The sequence below is a fragment of the Paramisgurnus dabryanus genome, chromosome 11 (genome assembly GCF_030506205.2).
Source record: "Paramisgurnus dabryanus chromosome 11, PD_genome_1.1, whole genome shotgun sequence".
NCBI lineage: Eukaryota > Metazoa > Chordata > Actinopteri > Cypriniformes > Cobitidae > Paramisgurnus > Paramisgurnus dabryanus.
In genome coordinates, this window is record NC_133347.1 from 32,329,070 (window position 1) to 32,354,053 (window position 24,984).

Genomic DNA, 24,984 nt, shown 5'->3' on the forward strand with positions numbered 1-24,984 from the left:
CACATTTTTTGTTATGCTGATTGAAAATCTCTTTACATCCTGATAGCAATCATAAAGTAATGTTGGTCTAAATGTAAATATATATCTTCTGTAAATTAGAATTAAAATGTTCCTACTTGCCTGTCAGACTATGCAAACTTCTCAGTTTCACATAATACATACTTCAAAAACAACACAAGCCAATTAAAATAGAAATGTGTATAAATTACATTAAGTGCCATTTTATTAACTATTTATAGTTTGAGGCAGAATTTTGTTCAAGATAACCGTTTGGTTAACTGCCGTTGGTATATTTAAATAATTGTCAGAAGTTTATTTTACTTTACCTTAATTTATTAAGGTTTAATAATTGCCACATAGATATTATTTCCAAGGTAATTTTAATGATAAAAATGAGAGTATATCACTCATTTATCACTTAACTTATTTTACTTCAGCAAAAGGTTACAACATTAAATCAGGATTTCCTGTAAAGCTGCTTTGAAATAATAGTTTTAAATAACGCAAAAAGCTTCAGGCCCATGCTATTAGAGTATTACTGTAATGAAATAAACCAAATGTTTGTCCCCATGATGTATCTTAGGGCCTTCATCAGCAGGCAATTACAAATGAAATTCATTTTAAAGCTCCTTTTAAATGCATTTTAATCCTCTGTAACCTCTTTCTTCTCACTTGCTCTCTTCTTGGCTTGTTCACAATGGCCGGCTCCTTTTACAAGGTAGTAAAACCAGTTTCTTTGTTACTCGAATGCACTGAGATCAATCACGGCCATTAGAATTCAGAACACACAATAAACATCTTTATTCAGGCTGTTTGTGAGCTCTGCTTCATTCACTGTTTACTCTTCAGCAGGGTTTACTTATTGTGATTCACATGTGACATGTGGCAGTCTGAAGTGAGGTTGTGCTGAGGTTAGCTCTGAAGATCTTCCTCGGTGTGCACGCAGTGAGCAGCAGTACATCCAACTGAGGTAAGAAGAATTATGAGGAAATACATGTGCATGTCAATGACCGATCAGGTTTTTTTGTCAGGAAGGTTGTGGAGGTATCGCAGAGGGCCTGTGTTGGGGGCAGTCGTAGCCTAGTCTAGTGGTTTGAGAGTCATAACTAAAAACATATCACAGCATGGTGGTAAGATTTGTAACCCGAGAGTTGCCAGTTGGAGTCTCATGGCTGGCAGGTTGTGACTGTGGTGCCTTTGAGCAATGCACCTTAACCTCATTTGCTCCACGGGCACTGTAGGGATAGTTGCCCACTGCTTCCGGTGTGTTTTCATGACTTGCAGTGTGTGTGTTTACAACTCACTGGGATGGGTTAGAGCTCCCGTTCTTTCTATGTTTTTGAAGCTTTGATTGTGTTTATAGTGGGCAATATGACGTGTTCATGTTTCATGTGTAAAAAACGTAGTATTTTTCACACAATTTACTTATCTGTATAGCACTGTTTCCACTGTCCTCAAAACGGTCTGATGTCTTCCTTATTCTATGAAGTCCCTCCTTCAGAAATACGTAATGAGTTCTGATTGTGTAGTTTGTTAAGTGTGTTCTGATTCGATAGCAGCTTAGCTTAGCAGAGCCGTTTGAGCCAAAGCTGGCGACTGACGTATTCCTGTGGGCGGAGGTTAGTCAAAAAAAACGTTTTACGCCGCATTCAGACAGCCAGCGATGTTATCGCTGTGTGTCGCCCGTCTCCTTCAATGAGGCGTTTCTAAATCTGCTTGTCATAAACTAATGAGTACCATCCACGCCAGTAAGTGACGAGAGAAGGATGATGAACTCCACTGCTTCGTTCTCATTGGTAGTCGCTCCCGAAATTTGCTCGACATTTGCATAAAGTTAAACTTTTCTTAACTTTCTTGCGTTGCTGGACACGCCCATACGGTCGCCAACGGTCACTTTGCCGCCGGAAGTCGTCCGGTTTCCATTGAAATGAATGAGATCGCGTCGCTCTGCTACTGCTGGTCACTGGCTGTCTGAATGGGGGGTTACTGACATCATTAAAGCAGGAAGTAGAGGACTGTAGTCCAAACTGGCCGTTTGCTGTAACCTTTAAAAGGCGAAATTCTGATAAAGAAAATATAACGCCTGGCAGTGAACTTTGAGCTTTATCACTTTACAGGTATTATTTATGCTATTATTGCAACATTACACACTAACTAGGGTTTAAAAAATGGGACCAGGAAGAACGTGACCTTTAAATGCAGAGGTCACATTTTGAGTTTGCATTGCACACACTTTCACTAATACAACATACAGAAGTTTGGTGCCTAAAACCATAACTACCAACTAAGGGTGTCACGATTTCGATTTTAAATCGAAATTGATCGAAATGAATTCACAACCTCGAACTTCGAATTAAAAAATGGGATCGTCGATGCTGCTACAACCCCACGTCACGTCTGGTCGGCTTGCCAAGCGGGGGAAAAACTCTCAGATATTAATATTTTAAACATGAGTGATGTATTGCTACAACTCCTTGAAATGCATATCATAAATAGGATTACTGATCTGACTTTTGGACAGAGCGCAGCTCTCTGCACATGCGGAAGAGTTAGGCGCCAAGATGCAGCGGATTATATTTTAAACAAAAGGGATAGTTTGCCTCAGCTCGCATGAAGCGCATAAAACTGAACAAATACGTAATGATTACTACTTTAGTTTATGTTCAGACTTCGGACAGATGCAAGAGCGCGTCCACGTGAGACAGAGAGAAGCGCAGCTGCTTGACGTGCTGGATTTATTTCAGATGTTAGGAGTCTAATACACGCGCATTAAATCCATGTTTGTTCAAGCTTGTAGAGAGAAGGAATCCTCTCTCTACAAGCTCTCTCGCGTAAAGTGAAGCCCACAAACCCCGATACGAGGAAAAGCACGCAATGTGCATGTTAATGTGAAACTATAATAATAATAATAATAATAATAATAAATATTAATGTTCTTTCTAAATCTTTTTAAACAATTTAAAATTGAGAATTGAATCGAATTGTGACCTTAGCATCGAAAATGTAATCGAATCGAGGATTTGGAGAATCGTGACACCCCTACTACCAACCCTGCAAGCAAAAACCGAAACAGTGAAATGACGGCTAACTAAAGACCCAATATAGTCCGGCTATGAGTAACCCACTCCTAAATAACCATGAATTTGGTTTCATGCCATTTGTTTGCCAAAATAACTTGGAGATGTACAAAATTCTGTAATGTAAGCAAAGTCAACAGGTGTTTAAAGGGGGTTGCTTTCTTTAACATGCTCTCTAACGCATTGTCTATTCTTGGGCTATGGTTAGACGTCTATTAGACTTTTACTTGCAGCCCAAATTTTGCCTTGTTTTTGCTTGGAAACCTCTATCTGTTGGAGAATACAGTGACACCTGAGTTCAAAACATGGTGAAACATGAAATCATTAATGACAAACACTAGTTTAGCATAATATCTGTAAATGTTATTAGTGAAAGACTGTGATGTTAACAGCTGCATCATAGATGCATTACTAACAAAAGTTATTCGTCTGTTGGTGCGCACACATTATTTGTTATTGATAAATTGTTGTGTAATACAGGATTTTCACAGGATTTTTTGCAGTTCACATATGGGCAGTTTTAACTTGAGCTTCTATGAGGCATAAAAGCTAAACAGCAAACGGTCTCATTTTTACAGTGGGACAATAAAATTATTATTAGCAGTTTATTATAGTCTTCTTTAAAGGACTTTGAACCTTTTTGGCTTAATTTATGAGCAGCAGATGTAGCTGTTAATGGTTCAAGAAACACACAGGATTTCTGCAGAACATAATACTTTAGCTGAATAACACAATACTTCAAAATATATAAGAGAAATTTTTTTACACTAAAACATCAAACAGCATCACACACAAAAACAAAATTAACAACTGGGTAATTCCTAAACTGTGCAAAAGTCTTAGGCCACCATTGCAGAATTAGATTTGTTGTTTTTCCAGTGTTATAGTGATCATATACACTCACCCAAAGGATTATTAGGAACACCATACGAATACTGTGTTTGACCCCCTTTCACCTTTCAGAACTGCCTTAATTCTACGTGGCATTGATTCAACATGGTGCTGAAAGCATTCTTTAGAAATGTTGGCCCATATTGATAGTATAGCATCTTGCAGTTGATGGAGATTTGTGGGATGCATATCCAGGGCACGAAGCTCCCGTTCCACCACATCCCAAAGATGCTCTATTGGGTTGAGATCTGGTGACTGTGGGGGCCATTTTAGTACAGTGAACTCATTGTCATGTTCAAGAAACCAATTTGAAATGATTCTTACTTATTCATACATCTGACGCTTTTATCCAAAGTGACTTACAATTGTTATATATGTCAGAGGTTGCACGCCTCTGCAGCAACTAGGGGTTAAGTGTCTTGCTCAGGGACACAATGGTGTGTCACAGTGGATTCGAACACCAAAGGCGAGTGTCTTATCCACTGCGCTATCACCACCCAATTCGAGCTTTGTGACATGTGACATTATTATCCTGCTGGAAGTAGCCATAGAGGATGGGTACATGGTGGTCATAAAGGGATGGACATGGTCAGAAACAATGCTCAGGTAGGCAGTGGCATTTAAATGATGCCCAATTGGCACTAAGGGGCCTAAAGTATGCCAAGAAAAGATTCCCCACACCATTACACCATTGCATTAATGAGAAATTGGACAGGTGGTCCTTATAATCCTTTAGGTGAGTGTATAATTGTTTCTCAGTCTCTTTAATACTTGAGCAATAGCAGGAAACTGCAGGATCTCTTAAACCTAAATAAAATTAAATCCTCAAGATGTGTTTAGAGCCAAGAGAGGTCACACTAAACACAGACGATGCCTAAAGAAGACATTAAGCCCTGAAAAGTATTATTCTTTTTTTTTAATTGAAGGAGTAAAACAACATACATTAATACAATCAAAGGTATACTTAATTTTCTTCTATTTTATAAAACAACAACGCTCCCACCCACCCAAACCTATCCCTTCCCTAGACAGCTTAACTACAACACAGCATTATGTCTGACATCTTTTCGAGGCATGGACCCATGTATACCACTACATAGTGATGGTGCATATTATTATTACAATAATAGTATTGCGAAGTGAATAGATAAAAGAAAAGGAAATAATAATAATAATAATAATAATAATAATAATATTTCTTTAGCCATTCTGTGAATCATCACACACAAAAATATTAAATAGAAAAAAATGTACAACTGGGTAATTCCTTTACATTTTTAAAATATGACAGAATGGGTTCCTATTTTGAGTCAAACCTGTCCTGAAAATTTTTATTTTTTATTTTTAGATTAAAAAAATAGATTAAAATTAAATATGAAAATTAAATATGGATGGACATTAAAACTTCTAAAACAACAAGTCTGGTGGTGGTGGCCCAAGACTTTTGCACAGTATATATATAACTCTAAGAAACTCTTAACCTAAATGTTGGAAGTGTAACTCATAATACTAAACTATTAAAAAGTTATATTCAAAGTTAAAGGCAGAACGCCAATCTTTGCTTGCTTACATGCGACTTCCTAAACTCTTTTAGCTATCTGCACTCCACCCCGTATACCACCCACCTGTGTAAAGTCTCCTCTGCCCTTACTTGTCCCATAAACGCAGGGAAAAACTGTTGCTTCACACGGGAACACCCACTGTGTACAAAGCTTTGGAATGACAACTTCCTTTACCTGCAGTGTGGAGAGCTGTGCGTCCGACCGGAGTTTTTCTCTTGCTATGAACAAAAACATCTTTCATCTTCAGAAGTGGATCAGGGGTTCAGAGTCAGATTCAATCTGTATCATCTCATACTGCTTCTGTTTTCTTTAACTAAAGGTAATGTGACGCTTTGAAATACTTTCACTTTACCACATTTCAAGATGAGAACGTGTAGCAGTGTTTGTGTTTGAAGGTTCATTGTTTGGCAGATTGTACATGTGAGTTTTGCTTTGTCTTTTCGCTTGGAGACTTTGAAACACTTGCTGCTGTGCTCAGGTAGAAACTTTTATCATTTAAAATGTCACAGTGTAACAGACCTACAAATAGGCTTCATTTGAAGTAAATGATAAAATGACTAAATGTTTGACTGAAACCTGATTTCAACAGTGTCTGTTAACTTGACCTGCACCTCAGGCTAAACGTGAATCATGAGTCATAAATTACATCTGAACTGCTGTACTCAGACAGTGAACACCTCACTAAAAACTTCACTTCAGATGTTTATGTGCAATAATTCACCATTCAGTGATTCACTACATGATATATTTCTAATAGCAGACAGATGACACAGTTTTCTACAGAAATCACAACCAAAACAGCGTAATATAAAAGGTCTATTGTGTCATGATCTCAGTGTAATAGACTGACATAAAACAGCCCGTTCTATCAGCTTGTCGACACACACATTGGCTGTTCGGCGTGTTCGATATCTTCTCTATATTTTAATACAGACGAGAAAAACAGGAAAAGAAAGTGATGCAACTGTAAACCGGTAGAATCGATATCATTGGATTTTCCCGCACAGAAATCTGATATACCGTATGTGTTTGTATGTTTAACTATTTATGCTTATAGACATACTGTATGCTATGTTTTTATTACTTAAGGTTTAGATACTGGATTGTTTTGCTGTAATGTTGTGTGTTTTCTACAGGTCGACAGAGCAGATCTCATGTTACGCTGTGTATTGTCTGCTTTGTGTTGTGTGCCGGTTTGCTCATGGGGATGTTAAGACAAAGCGTGCGTTTTGTTGATCCTTTAAAAAATGCTTCAGCTGCATGTTTGATCAATGAAGTGACAGTCTTGTAGTTTAATGTTGTTGCAGGGCAGAGGATTACAGACAAACATTTGCATGCCGACTGCGTTTGCTGACAGTACACAACTCGAATGGCCTTTGTGTGTCGTTCAGAAGTAGATTTAAATAGGAGCTAAAAATGGCCTCCTATAACACAGGTTTCAGTGTCAGAAATATCAGAAATATCTGACCTGATTAAGTCATCGAGTGTCAGATACTTGTTTGATCGCTTTTATATTGCCATCAGTTTAATATAGGACAGAAGAAAACATTGCATTTGAAACCTGTTTATATATAGTGCCCAAAATAAAAAACAAATATGTAGTGCTGAGCTGAGACAGAGCCAAGACTGTATAGCTAACTGTACTAAAACAACAACAACCAGGCAGAAATAGGTTTCTTTAACATTTTAATAAACATTGTCTATTGCTAAGACAACATTACTGCAAACAGTGAGCATACAAGTGATGCTGCTGCAATGTTAGGCCAAATATCCCAGGTGGTGCTGGGGGTGAAGGTGGGTAATTGATAGAGTCCTTAAAGTGTAATTTGCCATACTGCTTATGACAGAACATTGTCAATTAATGGCAAGAATTGAAGAAAAACTACACATTACAAAGATAAACATTTGTGTTCTGTTTTTTTCCCATAAAACACAACACTTAGGGGGTGTGCACACCAAAGCTTTTAAACGCATCTGAAAACGCCTTGAGGACGCCGAATACCAGCTGTTTTTCAGCTGAGCGCCAGCTTTTTTCAGCTGACGCTTTGGTTGCTATGATACTTCTGTTTTGGTATCAGTTGGTACGATGCACCATTTGGTTGTTGTGATTTTTATCCGACCCCTACTCCACTGTGATTGGACGGCCATGTGAGAGCTGACATTGACGAGCTGAGCTTTTTACCCAAAGTTTAATATTTTTCAACTCTCAGCATTGAGTGTGGAAAAAAACGCTGATCAGCGGCTTTCAGCGCGGAAAAGAAACGCTAGCTGCTGACTTTTTTGAAAAACGCTTCCATTGGAAACAATACGCCAACCACTGGCGTAAAAGCTTTGGTGTGCACGCCCCCTTAGCGCCAGATTTATTAACAGCTTGCGCCATCGCGAATCATCATTTTGGCATTAATGAACAACTGTCAGGATTTACTAAAGATGCTAGTGGATAATTAGCGCTGAAAGGTGGGGTCTAGTTATTTTGTTAATAATGTTTAATTACTAGCGTAATTAACACAAGTAACACGAGTAAAAGCTTGTCTTAAAACATTTTGAGCTTGAAATGGCTGCAATTGTTGCTGATAGGAGAGGCATCACATAGATCAGAGAGAGCATGTATTTAAACATGTTTATTTGTAATGCCAGAGGAACATATTATTCAAAAATATGGTTTGCCAAGCCATGTCATTTTTATTTGCTGGGGGAAATAAAAGAGTAGTCACTAAGAAAAGTCACAAAATACCAAGTGTTTCAAACCTTCCTTTTTGTCCTTTTTGTGGCTTTGTTAGCTGTGAGGTTCGTGGTGCTAAACTCAAGCACATCAGGCGTCAATAGATCACCTGCACCTTATCAGCTCTGCATATTTCGTGACCCTGAACTAATTTGCGCTGCTCTTAGTAGATTGTTGGTCATTATGGCACTGTTGTGCTTGTGTTATTTAATTTGTGCCTTTTTAGTAAATATTTTAGTAAATAACCACTCCCATCTGCACATTTTTGGATTTGCGCTCTCACGCTAATTTGCCCCATTAAGTAAATCTGGCCCTTAATTTCTATTAATGGATTAAGTTACAATGAAAAATCAACGTTTCATGTTTTCCGCCCATACAAACCTGTTGAAAGACAGTTATATGAAATTATGAAATACAGTACACACCTTACTGATGATACATACTGTACTGTTTACAGGCCATCATATGAGCCAAACAATGTGTTAGGTGTTTTCTTTTTTAAACAGCTTTTTAATATAAAGGAAATTCTTAAACTGTATTTGAAACACATTGTTTGACTCGTCTGATGGCCTGTGTATACGCTGTATGTATCATAAATAAGGTGTGTAATGTATTTCATCATTTAATATAACTGTCTTAACACATCAAGTCATGTTAAACAAGTTCTTTCTGATGATTTACTGTGGAAAATGTTTAAAGGGATACTCCAGCCAAATATCAAAATAACCACTTGATTTACACACCCTCAAGCAATCCGAGATACATATGTCCATCATCTTTCAGACGAACACATTTGGAGTTATTTTAGTAAATGTCCTTGCTCTTCCAAGGTTATAATGGGAGAACACAGGGATCAGGGAACAACTTTGGACTTTAAACCTCAACAAAAAAAATGCATCCATCTTCCACACGGCTCCAAGGGGTTAATAAAAATATTTGGTTATCGATGCGATTATGTAATAAAATATATTTTATAAACTATAATAACTAGCTTCCGGTAGTGTCGCCGTTTTTAGGGGAGTGAGCGTTGGTTGCAAGGTTATTATAGTTTTGCTTTTTTTTAAAAGTTTTATTTTAATATCGTTTTCAATTTTGCTTTAAATTTAAGTTTAGTTTTAGTTAGTTTCATTAATGTTTTTTTTAGTTTAGTTTTTATTTTGCAAACACATTTTGCATTTTATTTCAGTTAACGAAAATGTTTTTTAGCTGATAGTTTTAGTCTTAGTTTCAGTTTTCGTTTACGAAAATAGTTTTGGTTGTTTGCCATGTTTATCTTGCGCAGAGTCCAAGATGGCGTCGTTACTGGAAGCTAGTTATTATAGTTTGTAAATTGTAACATATGGCAAATTTTCTTACAGAATTGCATCAATTACTAAAATAACTCCAAATGTGTTCGTCTGAAAGATCTATCTCAGATTGCTTGAGGTGAGTAAATCATGGGATAATTTTGATATTTGACAGACATCCCTTTAACTTAAATATTTGCGTTGTGTTCTGATTCTGGATTTTGACATCCACATGACACAAGCAAGTGTTTGTTAAATTGGCCATATACCATGATACAGCTGCTATGAAAAAGCCTTAGCCATTTTAAACTGCGTCTGTCACTATACTTAATACAATTAATAATAGAATTTAAGATTCACAGCTTTTGAACCTGTTCACCAATGTTACAATGTTAGTCTCATTCAGACTAACCTATTTTGTACCCCTACACCTGTCCCTCACCCCTTGCCTATTGAAAGAGTGAAATTGGAAACGGTTAAAAATATTCCCCTAAGAAATGGGACACCACTTCTACACCATCATATGACATTATACGTCCTACGTCAAAGTAGATGCAATGTTTATCACAAACATAAAATCTGCCACCTTCACCTGTACTCATACATGTTTAGTTACAGTCTAAAAAGTGGCCCTGGAAGCCCAAAAGCAGCCCACCACACACCCCTCTGTTAGCGATTCAGATCTTCTCCCCCTCCGTCTATTCACATTCTGGTTTCCTGCTGTCTGTTCATGATCGCTGCAATCTAGCCCTTCACGTACACGCGCCAAACGGAGGGGTAGGGAAAGTGTAGCGGTAAGGGGTAGAAATGGAATTGAGCCTTAATGTCATTAAATCTGTGACACATTCATGAACGTAAAAGAGCAAAAGTAAAACTCAAGAGCTTGTAGAATTGAATCTAAGAACACAAATACCAGATAGCAGTGCCTGTCAAATTTATATGCACTGCTGCAATGTAATCATTTGAATATTTCAGCATATCTCAGTCTGTAAACAGGGAAACACAACGAACGGGTTCATCACAGACAGACATACACAAACATAACACAATACAATACATTATTTACTCTTATATTTTAATGTAACTCTCAACATTCAGCCTCTTATTTGAGAGGTTTACACATGTAAGTGTAGAAATAGAAACCTCATCAATAGAAAAGAAGATGAGAAAGTTTATTTGTAGCTTCTTAAAGAGGTTTCCAATACAGAAAATCTCCTTTCAAGCTCTCGTATCATCAACACGGTCAGAGATATACCGTAGTCCACATTGTTTGTTGGACTGTTTATTTTAATATCATATGTCACATTTTTCTTCTGAATTAAGACATCTTTTGACATTTAATCTGTGTTCGCACATTGCAGTGCTGACTGTAAGCTCAACAGCATGGCTTCAGTCGGTGTTGGTGGACAGTGGATTATTCTTTCAGATGTTTCTTGTCAATGTTTCAAATCCTCATCACCTCCTGCCTGATGCATTTATATAAACAGGCATCAAGTGCTACTGAACACAGGTCCATGTTTTGTCTACTGAGGAATTCAGTAAATCTTAAACCAGACATGTTTGCTTTAGATGAGGGTCGTGTTTTAGGAAGATGCGACTGCTGGTATTCCCATTATTGTCCTTTTCATCAGCTGGTCTGTTACCTGAGGCCAGGTGTTAGACGACTGACAGGTCCAGTCCTGCAGACTTGGGTATTAACACGTCCTATAGTCAAATCCTGCCATGCAGCACTTTAAGTGAACATTGCAGCCATTGTTCAGATGATAGGCCGTTGACGCGTGTTGTGTCCTGACACAATCTCACCACTGACACAGATGACTGCTTGTTATAAGAGAAGTGTTTCACATCGCTCATGTGCCGTGAAGAACTCAGAGGAAGACTGATGACATCATTTGTTTTGCAGCTGTATAGTACTGTGAAAGTTTCTATTATGAAAGTTTCTTGTCAGTCTTGTGTTACTACTGTAGGTGACATCAAAAGATCGCACAAAACAAGCGAACAAAACAACACAAAAAATACAGAGAAAACTGAGAGCCATGGTTATATAATAGTTATATGGCTATTTAAAGCTCACACGTGAGTCGTCAAAGGTGTTAGTTTACTGCGTATATGTGACTCAGTCTGTGAAAATCTAGCTAAAGTCATTTATTTAATGATTTACTGTTTTCTACATAAAATTATTGTCGGCAAAGTACAGCACATTCTGTAAAAATAATTTAAAATTGACTGAGTAACATCATGAAATAAAACATTGCTGCTCCTAATCTCATCATTAGCAGAGGCGGACACTGCTTAAGTATTTTTACTTTCTACATAAAAGTAAATTTTTAAGGATTTGTATTTTATAAGTGTTTTTCTTTGGAAAACATACATTCAAAGCATATTATCATACTTTTTACTCCACTACATTTCATTATTCAATATTATATTTAGGGATGCACCGATAGGATGTTTTTGGGCCGATACCGATTTAAACAGACAACTTATGACCGATGCCGATACCGATATTAAACACTTGTATACAATACTATACAGTTGGTCTATTTGCTAGTTTATTTCTGCATCAATTTTTTTTTACTGAACATGGATTGGATCTAATTAACATTCAACTGACCAACATAATAAGAGAGGCACAAATTAAGCTAAAACAAATATAATAAGACAGCATGACAACCTTAAAAGGTGGTTTATGCTATTCAGCATTTATTTTATTAACAACATTAACTCATTTTTTTTACATATAATGGATTTCTTTATACAGTTAATTAATAAACAATCGGTATCAGCCTTTCTCGTGCTATTGCCGATATGCAGATGGTTTCAAATTCATCAAAAATCAGCCGATAAATATCGGTGGCCGATACATCGGTGCATCACTAATTATATTTAATATTTAAGTACATTAAACAATTAGTTTTTTTTACTTTTACTTTAGTAAAAAGTACTTTTCTACTTTTACTCAAGAAAAGTAAAAGTACACAATTTTTATGTAATTAATTATTAAATCAATTGTAATATGCTATATAAAATGAATACACAGTATGATTCTATGCTTTGGAGTGTAGTGAAATTTTTTTTAGTAAAGTACATTTTTTCCCAAGACTGAATTTGCATTAAATTATGCAAATCTATGAGTCTGACACCCTATGTGCATTTGTTGCAGCAACTAGTAAATACAATTACTATAGTTAGGTGTTCATAATTGGTTTGTTGCTGGTAACATACATTGTTTTATTAAACTATAAACAATAAGTTTTATCCAGTGTTATCCAGTTAGCATATTTTAAGGATATGAGTGGCATGGCTTTATAAATACTTTATACATCCTTTATATGTTTCTGGTCTTTTATCTAGTTTTCCTGACCTGGGCACGTTCTGTGTAAGACCTTTTTTCGTGTGTCTCTATCTCTCATATCTACATGACCCTGCGCCTTCTCAAGGTTCTGAGTGAAATGTGTTAATTTGTGTTCGACTTCATGCACGAGGTTGCATACATCCGTAGATTAAGTAAGGGCATGGTGAAAAAAAAACGATTGACGCATGCGCATGCAAAGGACTGAAAAAACGGTCGCGCATTTTTGTTGCGGGTGCCGCATACTCACAAGCATGAGTTTTTTCCTAGCTTCCATAGGAATAAATGAAAGCATGTTATTTGCTTTGCGTCAATGCACACGCATCAGCACCAGCGGGCACACTGGCGCGGAGCAGAGCGAGACCTTCAGCCTATGTGCTCAGCCCCGGACGGCCCCAGCCCAATTCAAACCCTTCCAAACTGCATAAAACGTTACAGCTTTTATGTTGAAAGGTTTTGGCTTGTAAACGGCCCCTGAGAGGTTTGATTCTGTAAATATTATCTGTGTGGACTTTGTGCTGCTATAAGACTGATTCTATTGACCTTGATTCATTTGTATTGATATGAAAGTTTATAACTGTTTGTGTAGTTAATGAAGTCTTTATTTGTATTGTGTTAACAGGTGTGCAGACAGCTGCAGGTGTGCTCTTCATACACTGAAGTGATTTCTGGGGATCTTCATCACACCTTCAGTCTGTTATCAAACTCAACTCTATAAATAAACCGAAAAACCAGAAGGACTTTCTTTTTGTCAAGAAGAGCTCCAGTGGATTGCTTTGTCAAGAGTTTTTTGCATCTGAAGGCCATAACATGATCAAATTTCGATAAATCAACCAGCTTTTGAATCCATCTGCATGTACATTTAAGTTTCCTTACTAAATCAAACTAAGAGGAATGGATGCATCATCTCTAAACACATCCCTGTGTTCTGGTGGCACTGCTTCTCCAAATCTGTCCATGAGATCTGCTGTCTTCACCAATGACACAGATTCATTCTGCAGCAGTAAACTATTACACAGCAACAGCTTCTTAGCAGCAAACTACTTCACAGTGGGTGAGTCTGCGGTATCAATATTATTAATACAGCAGATGGGTGTTATGTTTGTATGGATAAATGTTGGGTTGAATTGAGGATATGTTTGGAGTGTGGCTTTCCTACTGTATGAACTATTTAAAATTTGGGATTAAAGTTGTATAGTATTTGCAACTAAAGTTTGGCCATGTGTCAAAGCGTTACAACGACAGTCGCTTTCCTAAAAAAGGCCAACTGTGGGCATTTGCCAGCATTTTTAAGTGCTTTGGTTGTTTTGCTTATCATCATCATTGTACATTTGGTTGGTGTAGTATTTGTCCCGCCCCTCCTCTATTGTGATTGGACAACTGAGTGAAAAGTGAGATTGACGAGCCAAGCTTTTAGTCCAAAGTTGATCATTTTTAGCTTTCTTTTTTTTTTTTAAACGGCACTTCCATAGCAAACAATTGAAAAAAATATGCTGGTACATTTTGGTGGAAAAAGAGAAAATGCATTTTCAGTAGTCTACAAACAATGAAAGTTATGTAAACACAATTTTTATATTAAACTGAGTGAGAAGTTAAAATTTTTCTAGGGCTGCTTGATGTTGAGCAAATATGTGATATGCAATTCTACTGTTGATTGTTGCGATAATGTTATTTCTTACGATATTATATATTTTCCTGAAGAACTGCTATTTTTAATAATTTAATTATATTTATCATACTGAAATAAGTAGATAATACATATTATTTTGTTTTATTTTATATATTTCCAAGTGTTTTTATTGTTTAAATGTACATAACACAAACAAACCAACATACATTCTCTTATGTCATACAAGGCATCCCCATCCACAAACCTCATACTTTGTATACATTATTTCAGATATCCCCTTTCTTCATTTGCATCCAAGGTTCGTACAAGTACTGAGAATGCACACAAAACGCAACAAAAAAAAGGAAAAGGGGAGAAGAGAACCAAATTTTTTTTATCTAAAGATTTAGCGTCAAAAGCATTTTCATAATAATCCAAGAAAGGTTGCCATTAGGGCTGTGCAAAAAATATCGATACAGTTAACTATCGTGATACATTTTTCCACGATAGGGTGCCGATATTTCAATCTCTACTGTCGATATTTTTAAAAACCATCAAATCTCTCTGTGTGTATCAAACAACCTCCTTCACCGCTACTATTGTCGTTGCTGTCCAGTTGTCTGGACAATGTCAATGTCTCAGAAGTAAGTGGGATTGAGAAAATGGCAGAAAATTTAAAAACACCTGCAGCTTTCAAAGTCAAGGTGTGGAAGTACTTTGGCTTAAAAAAAAGGTTAGCTTTATTTTTGCATTATTGATATGAAAAAAGAAAGTATTGCAACATGCAACATATTGTATTGTCTCGTGATTCCTGATACATTGTATCATGACCTATGTATCGCGAGGCCCTTGCCAATACCCAGCCCTAGTTGCCATACTCTGTTGAGTTTTGGACTGTAGTTCTTAACTTTTCAAGACATAGTTTCGCACACCCAACGTTAGTGTTTTGGAGGCGAGAGAGATTTCCTCTTTGTTAAAACATAATATTCTGATGTAATTAATTCAAGCTAAAACAAATCTATTTTTGATGACATATTCATAACTGTGTGTGCATTAGTATTTCTCGATCTCATTTGACATATACACACACAGATGTTATTTCATGAAGGAGTTCACCACCAAATGTCTTTTGAAAGCAAAAGCAAACAATGTGAAGATTTAAATGAATCAGAAATAAGAAAAGAGTTGAAAAAGAAATGACTTTCATAAACATTCCTACCCAACCCTTTTTAGGGTTTATCATAAGATCATCTGTAAGATTTTAAACATATAAAAGCTGTGATTTGTTAAGCGTATCTATAGTTCAACTTGTTAGCACATGTTTTGTGTGAAACGTAATGCTGCTATTTTTCTCTATACTCATTGTTTCCACTTCATTTTACTCTGTACAAAATGTACTGGTACATTTTTTATCTTCATTTTTTTCTGCATGTCTGGATTAAGTTCATTCCTAAACTTTCCGGATGGAAAGTGTACCTTTTTAGATTTCACCGGTAACTTGTCCCAACAGGCCGCTGTCAAAATCCCATTGAAACTACAAGTACAAGAGCAAACCAAACCCCATTTATCTTCATCATCCCATGCTGTCGACACACACACACACACACACATGCGCATGCACACACACACAGTCGATGACACATTCTGTGTAAGCATACACTTTTGTCCTACTTTATGATATTGCCACATACATTTCACATCATCTTATCCAGGTCACACCTTTAATGCACACACACTTTGAATATATACACGTCATGGTTTTCAGTTTCTTTTCATTATACAAGATAAAAGTACAGTGTTTATCTGATCTTTATGATAACATTTTTATTATTTCAATGATCTAATCTTGATATCCAATAGAGGGCAGAATTTGTCCTTTTGTGCTCTTGGGTGAGTCTGTGTATCAAACATCTCATCACGTGATCTTATTCGCTCATTTGATCATACTGCTAGAAAACAGGATTATATAAAAAATAAACATATTAATTCACATATTTATATTTAAGAGAATTTTTGAATCCCACATGCAATGTAAAAATAATAATAAAACATTGTTTAGTGTATATACTGTAATGTTTACAGCTCAGTATACATTATGAACACGGCCGATCTGTACTGTAGAAAAACACATCAACCTGACTGGAACAAATCCATCTCCTCTATACAGCTGAATGTTTCTACACTTGTGATAGTGATTTTAATATTTTTTTTACTTTTATGAAACACACATTAAAGTCTTCACATAATGACTATAGCTCTCAGCAGCAGAAATCTTTCATCTTCTTGATTGACACATGCTGTTGTTTTTCCTTTAGGCCACATTCACAAACACAACTTTACAGTGTTTATATCACAGTGTGTTCATCTGTGGATTCCCATGTGGCACATTCACTCTGAAATTCACTAACAAGCAACTCAAAAGCATTTAATCTGTGGATTAATTTAGAGCAGTATTATACACTACTACAGTATATCACTATTGTATTCAATCCATTTCAGTCTCGAGCTTTGTTCTGCTGTGTTTCTTTACACGAGTCTATGCAAGCAAAGTCGCCCTCGTTGATTAATTCGATGCCCTTCTTGTTTTATCAAGAAAAACGCCTCACGGATGAGGACGAGGACAACAAGGACGTCCCTCAGTATAATCACATACATCTCATTATGTCTGCTTCCCTCTCTCATGCTGTTTGTGTTTAGATGGACCACCTTTATATCGATGGGTCTGATTGCAGAGGAAACAATTTAGTCAGTCTGCTTCCAAAGCCATCATCAAAAAAATCACACAAACTCTTTGATGATTATTTGTGTGTGAATAATCACAGAGGTGATTTTCCTGCTCTCATGTGTCCTCGCTCTTTTCAATGTTGTTCAAATAAAACTGTTGCATCTATTTAAGCATTAAAAGTAAATATAACTGAACAAAGGTGAGCTTCTTCACCTTTTATTCTGTACATGGTTTGTTAATGACTCCCATAACTGTACAGACAGCAAAGAGGTTCACATTTCATTGAACATTAATGTGAGGTCAGATCATCTCAACACACTTCTCTTTTTTTCAGAACGAACACACACAGACGCACAGGCGTGATTTTGATTTTGATATTGGTGGGTAAGGCTGTCATGGTTATTCAATTTGGCCGACGATTAATTGACTAATAAATTGTGACGATTATGATGATTAATTGCCTGTTTTAGGGCTTTGATGGTTATGACCATTAATTGTCTTTTTATTATTTTTTGTTTGTTCATTAAATAAATTTCACACATTGTTGTGATTATTTAAATCTTTTGCAAGGTTTACCTGGCAGTAAATATTAATACACAAATAACACATATTTAAAAGTTATTATTTAATGAATTTGTCCTTTAAAAACTGAAAATTCTTTATAAGAAATAAACACAATAAAGTGTCTAAAAAATAACTTAAAATTAAAGTGCAATCACTAGAACAGGCCTTAAATAGTAGACAATCAAGGTTATAATAGTACTGGACAACATGTCTGTAGTGGCTGGAAAAAAATCTATTCCTTAAGAATAGCATCTTTCTCTAAATTTGGAATTGGGCCATCTGATACAGTCTCGTTTATACAGGCGCTGCAGCTCCCCCTTGTGTTTTTTAGAGAGATGTGCAATCATTGCGGTGATCTGAAATCATTGCGATGAGGTCAAACTATTGCGATGAGACGATTATTTAATCATTGTGATAGCCCTATTGGTGGGGATGTAAATAATGTCTTAATCTTAGGTGTCATATTTATTAAGTCAAAACAACAAATATAGAATAGGCCTATTTTATTTGTATTTTATTTTTTTGTGAGGCCAGTGAAAATTCTGACTGTAAATACTAAACCATTAGATTTCCTCCTAATCTGCTTCAGGAGAAAAAAAACATCACATTACTTATTCAACAGCCATTACATAAAAGCACAAACACAAAGAATCGCTAACTACTGTAGTTAGCAATTATTTTATTGTTGCTGCTTTCTTTTTTATTGCTTTATTTTATTGTTTGTGCTTATTTTAGTTAAACTACATACAGACAGCTCAGTGTGCACTATACCGTTATACGTTTGCAACTCCTCAGGTTAATATGGGATTGCCATGGAAAACAATGTCCCTGAACACAACGTGTCTTGTAATTTGTGCATAAAAACGTTAACATAAGAATGCTTTCTTCCTAGGGGTGGGCGATATGACCAAAATCTTCTATCACGATAGGATTAATTTTATATCATGATAACGATATGTATCACGGTAGAGTTTTTTATGTTTTAATAAGGTTTAAATCTTTAATACCATAGAAATGTTCATAATTCTCACAAAAAACATATACAAGCATAGAAAGAAGATAAAAACAAACAAAACTCAAGCTCTCTGAAGATGCACAGTCAATAAGAATGATAATAAATAATTATGCATGTATGTATAGGCCTATATATATTTTTATTTAAGGTAGAAAAGTGATTTAATCAGGAGCAGTGAGAGATTTTTTTCTCAATGCTGTTTGATTAACACGAGTGACAGACAGGAGCAAAATTAGGTAACTTCCCCTTTAAGACCAAAGTCCGGATCCAATACACTGTTACACATGCGCTTTCTCTTTTTAGCTGTTTACTTTCTCTTAAGACCTTACTGGTCGTGTTTATGATGATGCTTGCAAAGACGGGAATTTTGACGCATATGTGTATTTAAGGCCAATAAAGCGGGAAAAATGCTCACGAGCTTAATAAGCAGAGGTCGCGCGACTTGCGCGCTCCTCACAGACAGAAAGAGCAGCGGTTGCGCGACTTGTTCGCTCCTGACACACAGAAAGAACGCACGCATACAGATCTGTTGTCTGTGTTTCAATGGCTTAAAATAACTTGTTTTAAAACTGCAGTGCTTAAATACGTGTACAAACGTTACGTTTTCGCGACCACACGCACAGGAGCGTGACGTGGGCACGTAACCTCGATAGAAACGATAGTCCAAAATCTCTACCGGTTGACAAATTTCTACCGGTTAATTTTGTCTACCGGTTTATCGCCCACCCCTATTTCTTCCTCACTTACTTAACGGTAGCCAGCCTGCATAATCATGCACATCGCTTCATGTTCAGACTGAGCTTTAACGCTTCTTACAAGCGAGCAGTGTTGCCAGAAAGAGTTGATGGTTTCCAGCCCAAAAACTGTACAAAACCTGCCCAAACACACAAAAAAAAACACCCAAAATATTTAAATCAACATTTTGAGAGATCATATAGGCTTACCTTATGCAGTAAATGCAGAACAATAATAGGCTGTTGTTCGTTAAATTGCAAGGATGCTGAAGAACATGAACATCTGAACTTTTTAAAACTATATACAGTCTGGCTGAAGGTTATGGTGCCAGAATTGACTTAATGACAGCCCAACATTTGGTTCTGTTCACCTGAAATGCTCCGATAATTCATCCACGGCAATAATTGATGTGTGGCAAACAATGTCTCCGTTGCTATCCGGAGTCTGTGTTGCAGAATTTGCAGTGCTATTTTTCGATTTAGATGGCATTATCAGACCCGGGTCTTCTCCCACTTCTTTCTGTAACTTTTTATTTATTATCCCAATTCGACATCTTGATTTCCTGCTGGCTGGCTGCTGTTATTACTTGTGATTGGCTAAACGCAGCCTCATCATTGGCGTGGCGTCAACACAAAAACATGCAGTGTGGAATACATGCACACTTGTGTTTTTATGAATTAGCCTATAAAATGCACGTTTCAAAACTGATCCCAAACAAATTTTGCACGCCTGGCCAAGCCAATTTTTACCCACACAATCAAATTCAAAACCGCCCAACTGGGCGGAAACGGACCCAATCCCAATCTGGCAACCCTGCCAACGAATGCAGTCTACATCGCAAGTTTAGCGAGTACAGAAAAAATCATTCATAAAAGGTAGGCGGGACTCAAGAAAGGCAAATCCAATCATATTAGCCATAAGGTGGGACTTATTGCAGAAAATGAGATGTGAAGAGTTTCGTTGCAAAACGAGATAAATCTCGTTTTTTTTGTTGTACATTCCAATTAATATCAATTCAACTGCAGTTGGTTTGTTTTGATTTAAACCTTCATAACTTAAAAAATACAGCTTAGTATCACCATAAAACAAAATAATAACATGATAACATAATAATAAACATGTTTTGACAAAAATGTTAAAAATGGATTTATCTCGTTTTGCAACGAAACTCTTCATGTGTTAACCGTTTGTGTACCACAAATATCAAAATTTTGCTAAACGACGCTAAATACAGATGTAAACAGCATTTACTTTCTACTTTCTAGCACATTCAGAGGTAGTCGAAAACACATTTGACCATTTTGCTTTTGGTCGAATGTGTTTGAACATCCACAAAAGAAACTTTAATTGCTAAAACTGAAGTTGCTGCTCTCCACATATTACATCTTGTGTTTCATTTTGTGACTTTGTGAAAGTTGCATGAGCTTTTTCATCAATTGCTCTCAAATATCAGAGAAAGCACTAACATATACATGTAAAAAACATTGTGCAGCATCTTTACTAACAACACAAGCAACGGACTCTGACATAATATTATTGTGTGTCAACGTAAACCCATCATTACTCCCGCTTGTGTTTTAACCATCACCTTGAAGTAATCAGGACAGAAGTGGTCAAAAGTGGACAAAAGAGACAGATTAAAACACCACATGAATGTGTCTCTCTCATCGTGATCCGATCTATTAAAACTAATTTTAATACCAGGTGTAAACGGGGCCTAAGATCCGCACCTGGGGTCTCATTTATAAAGCATGCGGTTCCCACGCAAAGTTTGTGATCTATAAAAAATGAACTTGATGGGAGAATGGGCTTGCAGGGTGGGATCTGAGGGTGATTCATATAGGCAGTACGCACACTTGCACGTCATCTGCTATTTATAAAGGGAATATTGCTTTGTTTTATAAGTCTTAATATTTTTTTGGCTTTTGTGCGTACGTAGACTTTTAGTAAGGATCCTACGCACAGTTTTATAAATGAGACCCCTGGTCCGCAGCAAAGTTGGCAGCTCTGGTCTACATCTGCTGTGGATCCGCCCTGGAGTTTATTGTTATCAGGTTAAGGGTAGACTAGTATATCAATGGGAACAAAGTTAACAGACAGTGACAAGAAGCCATTAAAAGACAGGTATATGGTACTGTCTCTAAGGGCCGTCATGCCCCCTGTTTAATTTTTTTAAGGAAGGACAGCACAATTTGTGCACGGACATTAAACAAGTCATTAAACATTAAGACATTAAACAAAAAGGAAATATTGGCAGAAGCTACATTTAAATTGGCATTTATGTTTATTTATAGATAACATGCAGGGTTTCCCGCAGAAAAATTGTTAGTTAAGGAGATAAGGTTGGGCAGGTTCAGGGGGGATGAAAATTAAAATATTTTTATTTAAAACACTCAATAAAACATTATTTTGAAGAAACTATGACAGAAAATGAACACATACTAGATTATTAATGAATTAAATGTTTTAACATCTAATGGGAATAGCTGCGTGATGAAGTAAAATTAAAGGGTTAATAAACAAAACCTAAAGCAGATGTTGTAGAACGATGTTGTACAGAGAAATTGTAAAAACTGATTATTTCCCACTATTAATAACATTATCTTTAAGGAGTGTAACTACTGTAGCATGTAATAATGCACATAAATAAAGTGAGCAAGAGCACTCAACACTTATATCTAATCAACAGACACGTGAAACCTAGCTAGCAGGTTGCTCAAACAACAAAATCACCAGCTAACTTACTTTAAATTTGCAAGAACTATAGGCTTATACAATAACAGGCTTAAATAAACCCAAAACAAAAGTCCACTTACAGTTCTCACAGACACACGTTTTATCAACAGGCTATCCTCCAGACAGACATGACGACCACATCTTTATCTCATTTCGGCCGTGTGGCGCCGGCGCGCGTGCACGCTCACGGCGTCTTCTTAGAGATGCACTTGACTGCCTTTTTTGCAGCGAATTTTTTGTTTGTTTGTCTGTTTTTTTTGAATGACCTAATTAAGGCGGTAGGGTTTCCCAGCTTAGGCGGGCCGCCCGAACTGAAAAGTGCTGCAGGAAACCCTGACATATTTGCACATCGACTGTGTTATCTAATAAATGTATTTCATTTTAAATGCATAAGGATAAAGATTTTGAAAATGACTGAAACAAAGCCGAATCAGAAGTGTTATAAATATAAAAACAGTTGTTACTGCTGAAACCGTCTATAGACTGTACACTGAATCCCTTACTGTACATTGTATCTACATGCTGATGTTTATGATAAATTGAGTGAACTGAGTAAAAATTTTTTGCAACGACAACTCATTTAAACGTTACATTTATGCGCTCAGCAGTCACTTCTGTGATTGGTTGTAATGATCAGCCCTGCAAAAACAATGAATAAAAAGAAATATTTGATGCAACGTAAGCAGATCTAAATGTATCGCTGTAATCGTTTATTTTTCACATTTTATTGTAATTGCATTGAAAAAAAAGCATCCAATGTGCCCAGATGCTGATGGCGTCAGCGCAGTTGTGTCTGAGTTTGTAATACAATTCATTAATAATTCAATGCATCCAGCATGAAGCACACAGTTAAAACAGTGAAAATCGAACAAAAGTGAAGAACGGATCATATTTTGCCTTTAAAACCATGTAACAGATGATCAAGATGCTTGATTTTGGGGTCCACTCAGCTCAAAAATCCGAGAGGCTACGCCCCCCCCCCCCTCAGTTTAAATGGGCATGATGCTTCTGCTGTCTCTTCATCAGTCCAATTCACTCCTAATGCTACACATTAATACAGCACATGAAAGTTGTACAATTATAAAAACAGTTATCTGCAAAGCACATGAATCTTTAAGTTGCTAATCATCTCATCATAACGACATCTTGGGTTTAAAGCCATGCTACTGAAACTGCTAACACATTTTTGAAACCAAGTAAGCGTCCTTAACAGGTTTTAAAAAGATGTTAGCAGAGGGCTAACACATTTCTGAGACTGCAGAAAAGCCCTAATAATTTAATGTAATATTATTTTATACTCTCACGGCTGTCGATATAACAACTTTAGTCTTGTTACAGGAAACGCATCAGGCAGTAAAAACCCTCACTCCTGACAGAAAATCTCTGCATTATCCCTGTGGAGAAAAAACGCTTAGACCAGTTTGAACTTAACTCGATTTAGATGGTTGTTGTTGCAGGCAGAGATGCTTTAGTATAGGTGACCATAAAAAGTCCCTACAAACACTGCTAACCAGCAATAACATTGTATTTAATGTTTTTAATATTTACAATGGTAAGGTTTGAAAAGGTTGGTATGATTTTTATTATAATGTAGTAAATGCTAAAGTATACAGTATTTACTATTCATGTTGCTCTTATCGCTGTATAGTTCAGTGTTTGTGTTTGAAATCATTCAGTTATCTTCTCTCCTGCACTCACAGTTGTGTTGAAGATAAGACCCATAGGCTTCAGTCAGTCACGTCTAGAGTAATAATCAGGGGATGATTCGTGTAAAACAGTCTTTATGTGTAGAAATACACCACTGTAAGACACAGATATGTTGCTTTAATGCTTCGCTAATGTCATGATGTTTTAAGCCATGACACTTGAGTCTCTAATGACTTCAGTTTCTTTCTCCTGACTCTCTAACCACTGCCACAGATTGATGTGTAGACGTCTTTTCTTCCTGTGGAAATGAAGACAGAAAGCAGCGAGTCTAGAAAAACAAGCGCTTTATTAAAAACTATCATTGTCAGAGATAAATGGATGGTGCTTTCAGTTGTCCGTTGTCGCAGTTGATGTAGATCTAATCATGATGTTATTAATGTGAGGAGTTATTTTACTGCTGTGCCTCAAAGTCTAAACAATTCACCTCGGTGTGGGGTGTAAAATGAAGGATCATTTGAAATCATAGAAATGTCGACTGGTAACGATTCTAGTTTTTGTCCATAAAGGTCTTATATTGCCTAAAGCCCAGATTGTGTCCAAAAGCAAAACAGTAACGCTACCATTTATTTTGAAGATGTACAATACAATTTATTTGAAGAGCACCTTTTTTATTGCTAATAAACAACGTTATTTTGTGTATTTGGTATAATTCAGTGTGTTTGCGTGGTTTATGATTAAAAAAACACATTATTTTCCACATACCGTACATTTTTGTAGCTCCAGATTTCACTCTCTCCCTGAAACGCACGGATCTGAAAAGCTTTGTGTCCCTGATTGGCTAGCTAATCTGTACGTTGTGATTGGCCTGGATACCTCTGACATCAGCCGGAAACGTGAAGCTCCTTACCATATTTAAAAGGTTCGGTCACTAGGGCTGTCACTTTTGAGAAAAATCAAATTCGAACGGATTTCGAATATCATGCAATTTATCCGAATATATTCGAATATCTGTAATATTCGAATTTATTTTGTAAACTTGATTCAGAAGTTTACAAAAAAATGA

At 36.5% G+C, this 24,984-nt stretch overlaps 1 protein-coding gene across 6 annotated transcripts in view; it reads left to right on the forward strand.

The window, feature by feature from the left end:
* The first annotated feature begins 843 nt into the window (after window positions 1-843).
* The window catches only part of plch2a (phospholipase C, eta 2a), a 160,336-nt gene continuing 136,195 nt past the window's right edge, over window positions 844-24,984 (forward strand). For 4 of the 6 annotated variants that reach the window (XM_065247804.2, XM_065247809.2, XM_065247811.2 and 1 more), the window contains exons 1-2: window positions 5,695-5,849; window positions 13,513-13,944. In XM_065247804.2, the coding sequence (XP_065103876.1) occupies window positions 13,785-13,944 (160 nt within the window). In that variant the 5' untranslated portion in view covers window positions 5,695-5,849; window positions 13,513-13,784. Of the gene's footprint in view, window positions 971-5,694; window positions 5,850-6,431; window positions 6,552-13,512; window positions 13,945-24,984 lie in introns of those variants that run through there. The other 2 variants (XM_065247805.1, XM_065247806.2) reach the window with 2 other exon arrangements.